The sequence below is a fragment of the Papaver somniferum genome, chromosome 9 (assembly GCF_003573695.1).
Source record: "Papaver somniferum cultivar HN1 chromosome 9, ASM357369v1, whole genome shotgun sequence".
Taxonomy (NCBI): Eukaryota; Viridiplantae; Streptophyta; class Magnoliopsida; order Ranunculales; family Papaveraceae; genus Papaver; species Papaver somniferum.
Genome location: NC_039366.1, coordinates 30,875,298 through 30,894,259, shown reverse-complemented (window position 1 = coordinate 30,894,259; position 18,962 = coordinate 30,875,298). Strand labels below are relative to the sequence as shown.

The 18,962-nt window shown below is 36.4% G+C and overlaps 2 protein-coding genes across 9 annotated transcripts; both read right to left on the bottom strand.

The window, feature by feature from the left end:
* Window positions 1–3,984: 3,984 nt before the first annotated feature.
* On the bottom strand, window positions 3,985–12,443 carry LOC113308584. 8 transcript variants are annotated; one of them, XM_026557048.1, is made up of 9 exons: window positions 9,255–9,356; window positions 9,078–9,128; window positions 8,756–8,880; window positions 7,047–7,174; window positions 5,547–5,666; window positions 5,379–5,457; window positions 5,106–5,195; window positions 4,844–4,906; window positions 3,985–4,639 (listed from the first exon to the last, which is right to left on the bottom strand). In XM_026557048.1, exons 4-9 carry the CDS (start codon window positions 7,100–7,102, stop codon window positions 4,562–4,564), a joined length of 486 nt encoding a protein of 161 aa, XP_026412833.1. In that variant the 5' UTR covers window positions 7,103–7,174; window positions 8,756–8,880; window positions 9,078–9,128; window positions 9,255–9,356; the 3' UTR covers window positions 3,985–4,561. The 8 variants fall into 8 exon arrangements, with proteins under 8 accessions (XP_026412833.1, XP_026412832.1, XP_026412831.1 ...); XM_026557047.1 differs by having other exon boundaries at window positions 9,078–9,110; window positions 9,255–9,343; XM_026557049.1 differs by lacking the exon at window positions 9,078–9,128 and having other exon boundaries at window positions 4,048–4,433; window positions 4,553–4,639; window positions 9,255–9,380.
* Window positions 12,444–17,637: 5,194 nt separating this feature from the next.
* On the bottom strand, window positions 17,638–18,648 carry LOC113311701. The gene is made up of 2 exons (XM_026560508.1): window positions 17,959–18,648; window positions 17,638–17,784 (listed from the first exon to the last, which is right to left on the bottom strand). The coding sequence occupies exons 1-2, from the start codon at window positions 18,646–18,648 to the stop codon at window positions 17,638–17,640; spliced, it is 837 nt and encodes a 278-aa protein (XP_026416293.1).
* Window positions 18,649–18,962: the final 314 nt, after the last annotated feature.

Sequence of the window (18,962 nt, the reverse complement as noted above, 5' to 3'; positions counted from 1 at the left end):
ATTTGATAGACACATTTTTGTGTCTGATTTGTCTCGATTCTATATATTGATAGTGCTTATTTTTGTACTTATTATGGTGTTTTATGTGTGTGTAGGTATTTTTGGCCAATAAACATTTTTGGAAAAATCGGCTCGAAAAGTTGCGGGCACCCCGGAGGACAGTTGCTAAACGGACCCCAGATTTGTCTAAGGAGTACCCAGGATATGTGTAGCCCAAACCTGTCCATAGCACCCAAATTTATCCTCAACACCCAAGGCAGCTGCTATTTGCACTCCCACTCTGGATAGGGGGAGGTCATCTTCAACATTTTGAAGAAAACGTTTTGGCGGGAAAGGTGTTGCAGCAAGTAACAATTTAGGGTTCGATTTTTGGGCTCAATTAAAGAAGATTCAATCGCTGTTTTAAGTTGAATTAGACATGTTAACGCTAACCAGGTTTGGTATAATCATTTTATTGGACCCAGTTGGGCTAGATGATCGAGTGAAGCAAAACAGGGAGGATAGTTGTTCTCGGGTTTGTTTGGATTCTCCGAGATGTTCTGAGGAGATTCAATCACCAGAATCAGTTGGGATGGACTCATTAAAGATAAACAGGCTTGGTATGATGTTTGGATTCGGTTAGAATTGGATAAACAATCGAGGTTGGAGAAAACAGAGTTGAAAGAAGTTACGGGTGCCTTTTGGCCTGACTTTTGAAGATTCAAGGAGATTAAATCGCAGATAAATCTTTCCTGAGATATTTGATTACCTAATATAGAGTTTGGGATGGGTTGTACGGTTCAGAAACGTGTAAATAAGTCGGCAAAGAGATTATTGCCGTGACTTGCACGGAAAGGAAGAGAAGAATTTTAATCGGGATTTTTAGGTTTCCTAGGGATATAAAAGGCGTTGTCGAGTTCCAGGGGAAGGGATAAAAGTTTAGGAGAAGTTAGGGGAAGTTTAGAACACTACAGAGTCGAGAAATCGAAGTTGCAGGAAGTCGAGTTCTGTTGCTGCTGAAGAACACGAAGAACATTAGACCCTTCATAGCAGTCAACATCATAGATCTTCTATTGTTTCTTGTAACAGCACCTATTGCAACAGTTCTCTGTAATAGTCAGTTTGTAACGCCTATAAAACGTTGCGAATTGTCTGCTTTATTAGTTTCATCTTGTTTTTCACCCTTTTGAGCTATGAACACCTATTTTGAGCACGTGAATAATATGAGGAGCTAAACCCCTTAGCCGATGCGGCGGAGGAAGCCATTTTTCCATGAAAAGTGGTATATTTCTATTTTAATTAATTCTGGAAATTTCTTTTATGATTATTTGCATGGAATTAATATTGGAAAATTGATTTTTATTGAATGATTGTGATCCATATTGATGGATCATGCTTAGTTTAAGACTTTTGATGTTTCATGCTTGATGTATACAATTTTTACTTCAAAAATCTACTAGAGGCAATATATTAGAATCACTTTAAACGCAAAGAATTGCATGAATATTGATTAGATTAAATCACTTAATTGGTCAATGGTGGAATCCTGAGTCTCGGTGCTTTTTATAATCTTGATAACAACTTCATCTTGAGTTTTTATTTTAATTTAAGTCTAAAACAAATCTTCACAAGTCTGAGTGAACGACAACTTTACTACCACTTTCTACAACAACATAAAAACCACATCACCAATCAGCACCCAATACAATGTCACAGCCCCCTAAGGTTAAAAGTCTTAAATCTCCACAAAACTTGTGTCCTTGCATGAACCACTCCAATTGAAAACAAATACCAGAGCTTACAGTTTTATCCCCATTGGCTACAGTGACTAGGAGACTAGAAGTTTGTTCAATGGAATATTATAAGCTTTTGGCTAAGCTAGAGTCAATGAAGCTATGAGTGTTGCCTGTATCAATCAAAATAGAAATGCTTTTCTTCTTGACAAAACCAGGAATCCTTATAGTATCAGCTGAGGTGGTGCATGTAAGTGCATTTAGTGACATTGCCATGTTACTCTCCACTAGGGGCTCTTCATCAGTCTCATGTTATGTGTCTAATCCGGAATCAGATATTTCCTCAGCTTCCTCTCCAATTAACACACATAGGTACTGTTTTTTACACACATGACACCTTATGTATGTTTCATCACAATTGAAACATAGGCCTTGTGCCTTTCTTGCTTGTACCTGCTCAGGAGTGAGCTTTTTGAAAGGTAATGGTGGAGAGGGTTTAGGTATGGGTTGTGCGGTAGATGAAGTGGGAGGTATATAAGTAGGTTTAGGAGGAAGGGTGGTTGATGGGAAGGGCCTTGAAGTATTGAAAGATGGAGAAAAATTTCTTGTAGTGGGTTTAGGAGTTTTATGTTGTAGGAGTAATGTTTGCTCTTGCATTCTTACAAGAGAAAAAGCATTCATTAGTGTTTTAGGCTCAAACATTAAAATGGAATTTCTGAGTTCCTCTTTCAAACCACCAATAAAACTAGCAATGAAATAAGATTCAAGAAAATCCTTATGAACACTTAGCAGTAAATCCTTGTAATACTCAAATTCTTCAAAATATGCTTCAACAGTGGTCAGTTGAGTTAATTTATTAAAGATACCAACTATATTATCATGATCAGGGTTTTCAAAACGAGAGCAAATATTCTCAGATAACTCGGGCCAGGAGATGTGACGTTTATTCAATCAGAAATTCTCAAACCATTTACCTGCCTTACCATCAAGGTGTATGGCTGCCATTCCAGCCTTGTTGAACTCTGGTACCTCTTGCATCTGGAAATAATATTCACATTTATGAATCCAGCTCTTGGGGTTGTCACCATCAAAACGTGGAAAATCCATTCTCGGTGGACGGTGGAGAAAATCACGGCCACCAGAGTAAGATTGGATACGATTTCCGCCACCAACATGAGCAAAACCAGTTTGATTACCCCGAGATTCACTATTTTCACCTTGTTCAAAAATTTTGTTTGAATGAAGATTTTCCATCTCAGATTGAATTGTTTTTGTCAAAATTGACATCTGAGCTTCAAAATTAGCTTGCATCCTTTTCTCGAAATCGTCTTTGGTCAGCATCGAATCAAGTTGAAGTTGAATTTTGTCGATCTGAAGTTGTTGTCTATTAGTTGTATCAGTTAGCTCTTTACAAGTTTGAGCAACCATGGTGAGAAAAAAATTTGAGCTCAAATTTGATGCGTGGATAGAAAAGAACAACTCTGAATACCAATTGTACTATTCTTAGTACGAATTAGGAATAAATGTGATTGAATTTAAATGGGATTTGATCAAAAAATGGGTAACTCTGCCGTTGCAGCCAAGAACACATCAATAATTCATTGTCTACCTGAAAACCCATTTTTCCTACAGCTTAAATGCAACAAATCAAAGAAAGGAAATCCCTAAACTAATCACTCAATCGAGTATCAACATGTGGCACTCTAACGTTGGCACTCTACCAACCACTCATTCTCAGCCGACAAGTAGATGAATACACCCGCAGTAATGGATAAGGGCAGCCCTTCAGAGTAATGGTAGCAAGCATATGGAAATGCATGACACAAAGCTGTCGGATTTAATTTTTTTGGAAAAAAACCAAAATATTTTTGTTTTAGGAAACCTTATGAAATTCTTTCAAGATCATGAAGCAGGATACACCAATACAAGTTGTAATATCTTCACCAATTTTGCATGCAAATTTAATTCCTTCCGAACTAAGAACAATTTTAGAGGACTTTTTCTCTTCCGTAAAGGAGATGACCAAACAACGGTATCTAAATTGATTTTGAAAACAAAACCAGTATGCAAAGCACAAGGAAAGGAAGTAACTGAATCATATCTATCCAGTTGTTCCTCAAAACATGTAAATAACATAACGCGGAGTTTTTTAAGTTTAGATTTCTTAAACCAGTCAGTGTAATAGAGACCCAAATAGCAATAATAATTGCTAGTAATTGCACTGGACAACACTAGATGTTTGGCTTAATCTCCCAAAAAATAAATCTGAGGAAAAGCAAACCTAAATGAGTTGGATCTCCATTAATGATCTTTCCTGTATAAGTTATTATTTTTATGGCGTATTTGATAACATGGTAGAACTATTGTACTTTCCAGAAGCAAACATAATGTTGAAACTACAGAAATGACATACATGTAAAAATGAGAAAACAAGACGGAGAAGAAGAAGAAAAAAGCATACACTCGAAACAAGTCATCAACCACGGGTTGTTGAACAGAAATGTGGTGGCACCAAAAACAAATTGCCTATGTTCTCGAGTTGTTTTAGCTTCTTTCTCGTCATTTCTATTCCTTCCGTAACGGGGTTCATGATGTTGCTCTGCTGGGACATACTCCAGTTATATGGACTTCAATTTGCACAGCCGTTTGTATTCCTGATTTATTATACAACTGGATTTCTGGTTAATCAGACAGTGTTCGCTAAAGGTCCAAGTGCCAGATCTGAAATAGCACAACTTTGGTTTTCAAAAACAGACAATCTTGACTTAAATGTAATTAAATCTTAATATATTATCCAAGATGAGTAAACTGCCACGGAAATATAAGCATTTTTTCCACACCCAAGTTCTTCATTTTGGTTCTGAAGATTGAATTCCATGTCGCTTGAAGAACTCCCTGAACCCATATGTACTAACATCGTAATTGAACTGCAAATTGAATAAAAAGAACATGTTGTAAGATTACACAGAAAGATGCACAATTTGTGATCAACTGTGCTGTAAGAGATGCTGTACTGGGGTTTCTACACATTTCTTAGCCCCATTTGTAGATAAAATTTGTTGACAAATGAAGGGTTGGAAATACTTTTTCACAAACACAATCAATAACTGAACAGGAGAATCAAAACATACAGGGAGAACTTTGACTGCATATTTTGTTGTATTTGCATCAGAAGCCTTTCCTTGGTTAGCTGCCTGTAAAGGGTTCAGTTTTTTCGTCAGGCGGAAGATTTAATAGGGAAAAGGAAGTAAAAATACAAACTTCCGTACTGTATCATTCAGGTACAGAAAAAATAAACCTAATAGGAACATTAAACTTACATTCCCTTAAACAGCAATATGGGGGCCACACTAGAAAAGTTCCAGATTTAGCATATGACGGAATGAAACTTACTTGTTGTTGTGGACTATGAAATATCTCGATGTAAGGATAGTCTTTCCTCTGACGAGTTATACAGAATCCAGGATACTTAGGACATTCAACCTGGAAGATCCAATAAGAAAGAGCAAGGTTGTATGATTAGAAAAGATATGATCAACTATCAAGCTTTAATCATATATTCAATGCAATGTTAGTTAACAACTGAGGCCAACATGCAATTGAAAAGAAACATAGGAGAGTACGGAAACAACTGAACTGTCAAAGAATATGGAAGAAGTAACATACACGCATAAACTTTACGTGTGGATGAAACTCCGATGCAGCTTCCTCCAATACTTTATCAAAATGCTTGGTGAAAGGACATCTACGACAAACAACAGAATAATAAAATGAATGGAATGAAGTAGAAAAGACAATGGTTGTAAAATGGAAACGAAAATTGACAAAACTCACTTGATTGTAAATGCAACCGCCACAGGCTGACCTTCGTGCAGAAGTTGTACAAATTCGCGCTCTGACGTGAAGGAAATAATTTTAGAAGGCCCAAGATCCTTTGGATAACCAGTGTAATACCTGAAATCATCGAAAAAAATTAAATAATGACAAAAATTCAGTAAGATATAATTTTTTCTTGAAAGATCAAAGATCCTTTAACAGGCATGACACATGCATATTTGTAACATCTTATGTAATGACAACATGAAACTATTTTCCAATCAACCATACATTATCCCTCCAATCCTTGAGATAAAAGATACCTATGAGGATCAATCAAAAACTAATAATTTAAAGCTCCACTAAGCAAAACAGTGTTCAATTTGAAAATTTCCCTAAGCGGAACTTATAATTTCCCTATTACGAAGATACAACATGGGACACGGACTAGAACAACTCATTTGAAAAAATACAAGATGTTGCTAATTCATCATCTAAGCTTTAGTAGATGCACCTTTATGTATGATGTTACCTCGATTTTTTTCACGTAAGAGGCACAAGGTTAACTCCCAACTATTAACCTCTCATCCATTGTTTCCATCTTCCTCGAATTGCTACCCATTTAAGAAGCTAAAATCAAGGCGAGTTAATAATCGTAGGAAGAAATTAGGAAGCTCTGGTGCAAGGAATCTTCATTCTCCCGCAATTATCCTGCTATTTCATAACTCTAAGCACTCACCATCTTTACCACTGTGGGAGAGAAGACCAGTTCACAAGCCTATAATGGATGCAGATTACTCGAAATTTCTATTCAATGAGGACTTGGTCAATGATTCAGATCCAGAGAACTCGTGGAACACTGCTGGTGATTGTGTTAGCTCCGATGTTTCTGTTATCTCTTTAACTGATTTAGAAGGTTGTAAGACTCCCATTTATATCTCACACTATAATGGTGATACCACTATGAGTCGTGTGGAACTCTGTCAGCAACCTCTTGTCACTAAACCTAGTGAGGGAATGCAAGAGATTGTGTAGTACAAACCTCTAGTCGTAGAGGTAAGGGGAGAGAATTATTTCAATTGGTATCAAAATCCTATCATGGAATGTTCGTTGGCTTTGCTCACTGAAGAAAAGAATTCTGGTGAAACAAATGATTCAAAGAGCTAAAGCTTCCATTATCATGATTCAAGAAACAAAAATGGTGTCATGTTCAGAGAAGGATAATTGGAAAATTGTGGTCCAAAGTACTATGGAAGAACTGCTGTAAATTCTATAGGCAGGTCTGCAAGTCTACTAATTCTTTGGAATTTAGATGTTGTTGAAATGGTTTCATGTTTTGAAGGATTATACTCGATTAACATGACAACTCGTATATTTCTGATCTAACAACAAGACAAGTAACATATAAGAATTACTAGAATGTCTTGAATGTGAGAAAACTTGTCGAAATACTAAATCCACTAAAAACTTAAAAAGTCATACAATGGAGCGCCACAAGAGTTATTAAATTGCACTTACTTGCTAGTTGAGCGAAGATTGCTGATCATTCTATCGAAAAACGACGTATCCTCCATTTCGACAAAGACAATTTCTCCTTTCAAATATCAATTCAAGTAATTCAAATAAACCCCAACTTCTCAGTTAACCTGTTACAACATAATGGACATTAGAGACAGTAGCAAAACAACAAAATCACATATACATACACATTTAAATGAACACTTGCCAAGCAAATGACAATCTACGATAAAATTTGAACCCATATTACCATTTTGAAATGTTACATAACCTATACGTGCACCTAATTCTCTTTTGCATGATTCTGCATCACCTATACGTGCAACCTGGATATACACACTGTATAACCATTGTACAAGCTCTTTTCAACCACCAAATATCAGGCTTGAGTTCAAAAATCATCATAGAAAATTCTTATGGAACACCCAACGAGTAAATCCTCAAATACATCTAACATCATTAGGGAAATAACTTAACTTAAGATCATCTTCCCCAAAAAATCAGTCCTTTATGGAGTTTACGTGAACCTACGCGCAAATAATCTAGAAAAGGTCAGAATAGAATAATGGGCAAGTTTGGATTTGATCTACCCAAAATGGTTTTTATTCATTTCTGTATCCTTCATTTCGTCCTCCAAATTCAGAGTAACCCACAAGAAACACAGTTGATAACTGATCTTCGGTGAATAAGATGATCTACAAAATAAGTTTACAGCTTCACCCTCTACTGTGGGACACAAGATAGACTCAGATCTTAATGCAAACATCTGTTAGAAAGGATCCAAAGAACACTAGTCAGACAGCACATTGTTGCCACAGCAGCAAAATAATTTGAGTATTATCAAAAAATGCTGATATCTTGTTAATGTCGTGTCGTGTGACATGGCATGCTAATTGATCCAGAAAGCTAGGATGAATCTGCATTCTCCTTGAATTGACATTAGCAGATTCCTACCTTCAAAAAGATATAGTCATGTCAATGTTGTCCCAACCTGTTTGAAATCCACAAACCAGCTTGACCAGAACCAGAATCAAGCACCTCATGAGTAAAAAGTGAACATCGCCGCAAGTTCTTTCTTTTTTGCCTTTAATTTCATAACGGCTAAGTTTTATTAAAGAACGACCCACATGACTATAAGTGACCCCAAAAGATGCAGTTGGTTTACGCCCTCTTAAGCTAGTTGTTTTCTCCAACTTAAGTATCAAAGATTACAATTTGCTATAGAGACCAAACATTTGAATGTGGACTGTGGAGACAAGCAGGAACCAACATTTTTATCCTAATATAATCTAATCTAAGTAATACCATGAACTATGTTGACCTTGGGTTAGTGAGGGCAATTGCCCTCCTAAACTGGATCAATTTGACTCCAACTTATATCAAATCTTGAGTCAAATGACTCAAATCCAGGTTTTAGAAAAGAACCCAAGTTATAATCTAATCCAACTAACAGGATTGAGGGCAATTGCCTCCCATAACCTAAACTGGATCAACTCAACTCCAAATTATATCAAATTTTGAATCAAACTTAGGGTTTTAAAAAGAACCCAAGAACTAATACAATGAGCTCTTGTACCATCGGGATTTGGGGGCAATTGCCCCAAACACAATGTGTGCTAGATCAGTTCTACTCCAAATTATATCAAATTGAATCAAACATAGGGTTCTGAAACGAACCCATTATACAGAAAGTGATAAAGATGATATACCTTGAACTTGGCTTGTTTAAGTATTGGAGCATCACCAGTTACACAGTTCCAAGACTCTTATTAATCCCGCTTCACTACCTAGAGAAGTCTACACCCATTGCAATAGCTCCCAGACTTGAGTAAGCCTAGCAATTGTTATAACAAACCCCTTAAATTTAAATTAAAACAAGTTTCAATGTCATCCAGAAATCAGAGCAAAACTTCACTATTTCAATTTGTTTTATAAAACCCAAACTCTAGATGCTAACTAGTTATAGACAATTTCAATAATCAGTGATTCTATATCATTGTAACCAACATTAGGAAAGCAATAATCCAATACCTTTCGTCTCTTGGTCGAATTCGAAATTAAACCCTAATAAATTACCAAACCCTAGAAAATTAGAAAAACACTAAACACCAATCAAATTTGAAGTAACAGGAGGAAAAAATTGAGGCATTTGGGTACTAGTGAACGATAATAAGTAATAACAGATAGTATAAATGAAAAATCCCTTACCTAAAGAAATCGTGATTAACACTTGCATTCACCACACCCTTTAAACTGTTTTTCTCGGCTCCCATTTCCTCTCTATTCTCACTCTGTAAAGTAACCGAAGATTGAATTTTGGAAATGGAGACATTTGGGCTTAAGTGGTGACTAAATTTCTTTGACTTGGTGGACTAACCCAATAGACTAGGTGGGCTAAACTAGATGACTGCTAAGCAGTGTGGTGGTGGTGGGGTGGTGTGGGGGGGGGAGGGGGGGGGGGGGGGGCGACGCAGTATCAGTATGGAACCTACGAACATCCTCTTAAGGAACGATTTTTTGGGGACCATGGTTTTTTTGGGACCATTGTTTTATAAGGCCATCTACCCTATACTTATAAGGGATGTCCTAAAGTGTAGACATAACTAATTTTCCCCCTAACCCTAATTGAGATTATAACTAAACTAATAACTACCAAAATATAAAAAAACCTAATCTAATCTATTAACAAAAACCAAAATCAGACTACCTACCGCCGCACAAAGAAAAAAAATTCTTCTTCTTCTTCTTCTTCTTCTTCCTTTCAAGTGATTTTGAGATTCATAAAGAAGTGGAAGAGCCAAGTGAATCCATAATCCAGTATAATAGACGCAGTAAGAAGCCTGATTCTTCCATGGGACCGATTCGCAGGTATTTCCCGAGAAACCCATTTCTTTTAATTTGATTTTCATCGATTCAATTGATTAGAAATCATCAAAATAGGGTTCAAATTGAAGTTACAGTGTTTAGTTCGGTTAGAGCATCTTTTATTGTTTCCCTAGTTTCTTAACCGAACTCCATGAAACGAAGAACACGAAGAACAGTTCGGTTTTATAAGATTGAAAACTAGGTTACCGAACTCGTGAGTTCGGTTGTCTCGCAAAAAAATTGTTGAACTTTCATGTAACCGAACTATAGCCATATTACCAAAAATAGGAAAAAAATCCATGTAACCGAACTGTTTGATTTTTCCCAAAATTTCTAGTACCCACATTACCGAACTCTAGCACCTTTGTTCGGTTGTTTCGCATAAATGTTTAAAAATGCCATGTAACCGAACTGTACCCTTATTACAAAAAAAAAAAATTGGCCATGTAACCGAACTGTTCTTTTTTTCCCTATATGTTTAATACCCATATAACCGAACTTGTTCCAATATGTTCGCTTTGTTCGCAAAAAACTTTGACAAACCGAACTCTTGGCTATTTACATATATATGTGGAGTTCGGTTTTCTCGAAAAAATAATTGAGTAACCAAACTCTACCCTGGAACAAGATTTTTTTTTCTTGAGTTGTTTTTTTTTTCGTGAATTATTCCTTATTTCTTTTGTTTTTTTGTTTAGTGGCAAAGGTAAGAAATCTAATCAACCATTACCGGAAGATTTGAGAACTCCCACGCCTAGAGGCCCAAAACACTTAGGTGCCGATAAGCGTGGAACCAAAAATGCTAAGTATGGAGGTGGGTCATTATCGGGTGTTGTCATCCAAGATGGTGTCAATAGAGATAATGTTGACAACGTAATCCAACAAGTTAATAAAGACATCGTGGAAGAGATGAGCAGTCAAGAACATAATCAAGGTGGAGAAGATGAACTAGCTCAAGGAGGAGGAAATGAGGGTAGCGATGATGAGGGTGAAAAAGATGAGGAAGGCGGAGACAAGGATGGAGATAAGGATGATGATGAATCAGAGGAGGGCTCGGATGAAGAGGAACAAGCAGACATAGTGGTAAAGAGACCTAGAAAGACGCCTAAAAAGCTTGTGCTAGATATTCGTACATTCCTCATAAGGATTTGTGTTTGCCGCCAAAGAATCCAACATTTAGTAGTTTTTTTTGCGGATTTGGTAGTTTGCTTCCTTATGTTTGGAAGACTTTTTTTTTGCTGATTTGGTAGTTTGTTTTCTTATGTTTGCTTCCAACATTTAGTTATACGCATTACTAAATGAATTTCATAATTTGGTCTTATGTTGTTGTTGTTACATCCATGCTTAAATTAAAAATTTTGGATTCAACACAAGTAGTTCGGTTTGATCGCAAATTTACAGTGTAACCTAACTCAGCGTTCGGTTATATCGCAAATGTCCAGTTTAACCGAACTCAAGGGTTGAACAAAAGCGAAAACATGCCAAAACATCCAGAGTCAGGTTCGTTTAACAAGGAAAAAACGGCATGTCACCGAACTGAACAGTCCGGTGACCTACAAAAAAATATGGTGTAACCGAACTCAGCGTTCGGTTTTATTGCAAATGTGCAGTGTAACCGAACTCAGGGGGTTGAACAAAAACGAAAACATGCCAAAACATCCAGATGCAGGTTCGGTTAACTAGGAAAAAACGTCAGATCACCGAACTGCGCAGTTCGGTGACCTGCAAAAAATACGTTGTAACCGAACTTTAATGTTCCAAAAAAATGACATTGTTCGGTTACCTGCAGAATTTTACCAGGTAACCGAACTCAAGCTTTGAGACAAATATGAAGATCATTTCCGCATCCTTAGAGACTTTTTCATAATCCGGTTTGGGTATTAAAGAACGACCCACATAACTATAAGTGACCCCAAAAGATGCGGTTGGTTTACGCCCTCTTAAGCTAGTTGTTTTCTCCAACTTAAGTATCAAAGATGTGGACTGTGGAGACGAGCAGGAACCAACATTTTTATCCTAATATAATCTAATCTAAGTAATACCATGAACTATGTTGACCTTGGGTTAGTGAGGGCAATTGCCCCCGTATCCTAAACTGGATCAGTTTGTCTCCAACTTATATCAAATCTTGAGTCAAATGACTCAAATCCAGGTTTTAGAAAAGAACCCAAGTTATAATCTAATCCAACTAACAGGATTGACGGCAATTGCGTTCCATAACCTAAACTGGATCAACTCAACTCCAAGTTATATCAAATTTTGAATCAAACTTGGGGTTTTAAAAAGAACCCAAGAACTAATACAATGAACTCTTGTACCATCGGGAATTGAGGGCAATTGCCCCAAACACAATGTGTGCTAGATCAGTTCTACTCCAAATTATATCAAATTGAATCAAACATAGGGTTCTGAAACGAAACCATTATACAGAAAGTGATAAAGATGATATACCTTGAACTTGGCTTGTTTAAGTATTGGAGCATCACCAGTTGCCCTAAGATGAACTACAAGTCTACAACTGAAGAAGAAAAAACAAAAAATTGATATTCAAAAATCAATCAAAATACAAAAAGGAGCCACGAAAGATTTGCGATCGAATTGATGGAATTTGGGGAGAAATTAACTTGAAAGAGGAATAAAAAAACCTAAATCTTCTGATGATGGTAAAAACGATATGAACTGAAGAAGAACATGGGTGCAGTTTCGATATGAACGTGGAGGAAGAAAAAAACCGAAGGAGAAGGAAGATAAACGGGAAAAAAGAAAAGGACAAACTTAAAATTTTGATGGGGACGGGATTTGATCCCGCGACCTTTGAAATTACCCCAACTATAAGAGGGGTAATTTTGGTTTTTCAGCCTGTGACCATTTTAAATCTTTTTAAAATAATGATTTTACCTAAATACCACCTATGCTTTTCCTAATTACCACCCACGGTCTAAAAACTTAGTACGTAGTTGTACACCTAATCAGCAGTAGGTTACGATAACTCACCTTCTTCACTGCTACACCCTAATACAGAAATACCGTTTTTTTCCATTAACAGTAACAACCACCGCCCCCGTTACTGCATATGACATTTGCATGGATCTTAGTTATAATTTTTCCTTATAATAAAGGCACTAACAATCTATTCCTGTAAGGATTGACATTTGTTCCTAGAATGGATTTTAGTGGAACTTGCATCATAGTTTTTCAAAATTAAGACCTAATCTATTAAAGTTAAAACTTAATATGTCTATGGATTTTAGTGGAACTTGCATCATAGTTTTTCAAAATTAAGACCTCATCTATTAAAGTTAAAACTTAATATGTCTCTGTAAGAAATTTGAATCAATCTATCTAATCTCTGTAACTAAAATCGTAATTAAAATTTAAAATTAATCTTAATAAAATTAATTGTAATTAAAATTAATCTTAATTAAAAGTGGTGAAGTCAGTACAGCCATACATCATGCGCAAAACCCAAAATATTCCAACTGATCTTACGCTTAAGCAAAAATAGATGTCGAGAATTAATTCATACTCACAAGAGTAACATACCTTGTCTCAACCATCAAAGAAGCTGGAGCTAGAAGAAAGCTCAAGTGATGACTAATGTTACATCCTTAACGAAACTACTGCTATCAAATCTAGGTATAGTCGTACAGATGTGTACAAGAAAAATACTATTCACGAAAGAGACTTTGCAGGTCAATAAAAACCATGTAGTTTGATATCTCGTGAGTACTCATTGATATCAAACACCATAAAGAACAGAAACCTAAAAAGGTAAACAATTGTACTGCTTTTATTCTTTTCTTTTCTGCATCACGTAGTACGTAACGTACATGGATGCCTTTGACTAATTAAAAAAAAAGGAAAGTAAAGGGAGAATACAACCTCTATTTATATAGACTAGACACAAGTGCATCCCGGTAATAGATGAGATTTATCCTAGATATTATTAACATAAATAAACGTTTATAACACTCCCCTGATGACCATTGTGTCTAAGTCACAAAAATATATCAGGAAAATCAAGAGAGAAAAAACCTGAAATGTGTGAGACTCAAAACAGTGTTGGAAACGCATATGTTGCCTCATTAAAACCATGACAAGTAAACCCAGTGGGACAAACCTTGACGAAGGAAAGAGTACAACGCGTTTAAGTCCTAATGATGCTCCCCCTGATGGATACTTCAGCGAAATCTTGGCCTACAAATCTTTAAGTCGACGCATTCCAATCTTGTGAACTAATTTCTTCAATGTAGAAGTTGGTAATGCCTTAGTGAAGAGGTCTGCTAGATTGTGGCTTCAACGTACTTGTTGGATATAATCACACCATCATTTTGTAGATCATGTGAGAAAAAGAACTTTTGACTGATGTGCTTTATTCGATCACCTTTGATAAATCCTTCCTTTAATTTTGCAATGCAAGCAGTATTGTCTTCGTACAATATTGTTGGTGAATCTTTAGTTGAAGGAAATCCACATGATTCTTGAATATGGTGTACTAATGATCTTAACCAGACGCTCTCATGGCTTGCTTCATGGATTGCTAGTAGTTCAGAATGATTTATAGATGTAGTTGAAATTGTTTGCTTCACTGACCGCCAAGATATAGCTGTATCTCCATAAGTAAACAAATACCCAGTTTGTGACCGTCCTTTGTGTGGATCTGAAAGATAACCTGTATCTGCGTACCCAATTAGTTTTGACTTAGATTCATAAGGGTAAAATAAACCTAAATCAATAGTGCCACTAAGATAACGTAATAATTGCTTGATTCTATTCCAGTGTCTTCGAGTTGGAGCAGAATTGTATCTAGCTAGTAGATTAACTGAAAAAGAAATATCTGGCCTGTGCAGTTTGCAAGATACATAAGAGCACCAATTGCACTTAGATATGGCACTTCCGGGACAAGAAGTTCTTCACCATCTTCTTTAGGTCGAAATGGGTCTTTATTCACGTCAAGTGATCTCACAACCAGATAAGCAGCGGTTTCAGTGAGTTCTTTTAAAGTTCCAACAAGATTTTTATCATCAACGTATACAACAATAATAGCAAACCCGGGATCGGATTTCTCAATGAAAACACATGGACAAATAGCATTATTGGTATATCCCTCTTTCAATAAACATTCACTGAGGCGATTATACCACATTCTTCCAGATTGCTTTAGTTCATATAAAGCTCTTTGAAGTTTTATTGAGTATACATTACGATCTTTGGACTTGTCTGCTTCAGGCATACGAAATCCCTCGGTAAGTTTCATATAAATGTCACTATCAAGTGACCCATAAAGATAAGCTGTAACTACATCCATAAGAAGCATTTCAAGCTTTTCTGGCTGCCAAACTAATAAGAAACCTGAATGTGATGGAATCCATCACTAGAGAATAAGTTTCTTGATAATCAATACCTGGTCTTTGTGAAAAACCTTGTGCAACGAGTCGATCTTTATATCTCACAATTTCAATTTTCTCATTATGTTTTCGTACGAATATCCATTTGTATCCGACAGCTTTTACATTTTCAGGAGTTACAACAACAGGACCAAGGACTCCATGTTTTACTAATGAGTTGTACTCTGCTTGGATTGCAACCTCCCGCTTAGGCCAATCTTTTCTACGACGACATTCTTTGATAGACTGTGGTTCAGGATCATCAATATTTTCAATGATATCCAAAGCAACTGTAAAAGCAAATTTACTATCAGGAAAAATTGTATTCCTATCCTAGTTTTGTCTTGTACCAACATAGTTTATAGAGATCTCATTGTTTTGAGGTACATGTGCCTCTTCAGGTGCAACTTGTGTATCAATATTTAATTGATCAATCAATGTTTCAGAGAGAATGACTTTTTCCGGAATGCCAACTACTGATCTCTTTTTCCGCGGAACTAAATCCTTTGCACCAAGAGGTCTTCCACGCTTTAAGCGTCTCGTGGACTGATTATCATGATGTCCTTATGTGATACTTACTCTCGCAGGAGTATTTGCAACAGGTATATGTGATTTTTTTACCTTACCTGTATCAGTAAATGCATCAGGCATTTGGTTTGCAATATTTTGCAAATGTATGATTCTTTGAACCTCAAGTTCACATTGTTTTGTACGAGGATCAAAGTGGGCTAATGATGGTGTATTCCATGAAATTTCACGGCGTTCCTCAAGTTTTGGCTTATCTCCCCCTAACGACGGGAAATTTGATTCATCAAATTGGCAATCAACAAATCTTGCTTTTAAAAAAATCTCCTGTTTGAGGTTCTAAATACCGAATGATAGATGGAGAGTCATAGCCAACATATATGTCGAGTCTACGTTGAGGACCCATTTTTGCTCTCTGTGGTGGAGCAACGGGAACATAAACAGCACAACCAAAAGTTCGAAGATGATATATATTTGATTGATGCCCATATACGAGTTGTACAGGTGAGTATTTTTGATAGCTGGTTGGTCTTCTACGGACCAATGCTGCAGCATGTAATATTGCATGACCCCATGCTGAAAATGGCAAGTTAGACCTTAAGATTAATGGTCGGGCAATCAATTGTAAGCGCTTAATAAATGATTCCGCTAAGCCATTTTGAGTGTGCACATGAGCGATGGAGTGTTCAACATCAATATCAACTGAATGCAATAATCATTAAATGTTTTAGAGGTAAATTCACCAGCATTATCAAGACGAATAGTTTTAATAGGAAAATCTGGAAACTGAGCTCGTAACTTAATAATTTGTGCAAAAGTCTTGCAAATGCAACAGTACAAGTCGAAAGTAAGCAAACATGTGACCATCGTGTTGAAGCATCAATAAGAACCATAAAATAACGAAATGGTCCACATGAAGGGTGAATTGGTCCACATATATCACCTTGAATTCGTTGCAGAAAATTAGGTGATTCGATGCCAACTTTCATCAATGATGGACTAATAGTCAATTTCCTTGATAATAAGCGATGCATGGACAATTATTAAATGATAAGACTTTTAGTCTATTTAGAAGATGTCCATATGAGTTTTCAATAACTCTACGGATCATAGTTGATCCCGGATGACCCAAACGGTCATTGCCAAAGTTTAAAAACACCGGGATCAGAAGTCTTAGAATGACTCATACGATGTGATTCAATTAGGACAGTGTGATACAATCCAGAAAATAGATATGGAAGTTGTTCTAGGACTTGTTTTTTACCTCAGACAATGGCAGTAATGCATAGATACTCTTTGTTAGCTTCGTTTGTTGTCTCAATATGATACTCATTAAGACGAATGTCTTTAAAACTCAACAAGTTGCGTTGAAAATAAGGCATCTTGGACATGGATTTTTGTACCATTAGGGAGCACTATCGATGCTTTTCCATGTCCCTCAACAAGATTAGAAGTCCCTGAAATTGCAGTAACATTGGCCGTAGCTAACGTTAAATGGGAGAAAAACTTTTTGTTACGAAAAATTGTGTGCGTTGTTGCACTGTCAACAAGACAGATATCTTCGACACTTGTTTTCGGCATTTTTGCAATATCCATATCCCTTTAGAAAAAATAAATAAAATAATATAAGTTATGGAGAATAAATACTAAGAAAATAATTTCATTATTAAAGAGAATTTCAATAACTAATACATTAAAATCAACTTCCTAAAAGAAAAAGAATCTCTAAAAAAAAAATATGACAAAACATTGTCACTTATTCAAACCAAACTACTACTCAATCTACTAAAAAAGAACTGATCATAAAACAAATAAACTCAGATATCCTTGAAGAAGGAGTCCATGTCTTCAGTCTCATTTCCATCATTCTTGAAGTCAGAAATATCAAGATGGGAAATATCCATTGGTATGTCATATTGGGCAAAATTGGTTTCATCATTCTTTTCCTTTCCTTTAATAGACGCCTGATAAAGGTCAACAAGGTGCCTTGTAGTATGGCAAACATTTTCTCAGTTCCCTGGTGAACCACAACGGTGACAAACACTTTCATGGTGCTTTGAATGGCTTTGCGAGCTTTTGCCTTTGTATTTTGGAAACACGTTCTTATTCCCCTTATGATAATGGGAATTATTACCAACCTTCTTCTTGAAGTTGGGCTTTTTAGGACCTAACGAACGTCCCTGTTCTTTCCCACGACTTTCAGTAGCATTGACACGACTTTCTGTAGCGTTTATCTCTGGAGAAACTATTGAACCTGCTGGGTGACTTTGATGGTTCTTGAGTAATAACTCATTATTCTGCTCAGCTACTAGAAGGAAATAGATAAGCTCTGAATATTTCTTAAACTGCCTTTCACGATATTGTTGTTTAAGCAAAATGTTTGAAGCATGAAAGGTTGAGTAATTCTTCTCCAAAAGATCAGCATCAGTAACTGTTTCACCGCGTAGTTTTAAATAAGAGACGATTTGAAAAAGTGCTGAATTGTATGCACTTACACTCTTGAAGTCTTGGAGGCGCAGATGCATCCACTCATACCTTGCACGAGGTAAAATCAGTGTTTTCAGATGATCACAACGATCTTTCAGCTCTGTCCACAAAGTGTACGGGTCTTTCACCGTAAGATATTGGGACTTCAAAGCCTCGTAAAGGTGATGACGGAGAAATATTAAGGATTTGGAGCGATCCTCAGGGGATTCTTTGTTGTTCAAAACAATAGTGTTTCCCAAAGTCTTGGCACTAAGGTGCACTTCTGCATCCAAAATCCATGACAAATAGTTCTTTCCAGTAATGTCAAGGGCCATGAAGTCCAGGTTAGAGAGTTTGGACATTGTCTGAGTATAAAAAAAAATATCAAACGTGGCACGATAAATAATAAAATTAAATTAACGGTTGTTGATGGTGGTTTTTAGACAAGGGGTAAAATCGTAAAACCTTACGCATAGCATGACGTCACCGGTGACGCTTAACACATTTATTAGAACATTTAATGCACTTATGTAAAAGATTACCAGGGTATCTTTTTTCAAATGCTAAACTAGGGTTTCGACACACAAAACCCTAAGCCGCACAATCGCTGCGCATCATGGGAACTATGCCAAAACCAAAGCCGCACAATCGCTGCGCATCATGGCAACTATACCAA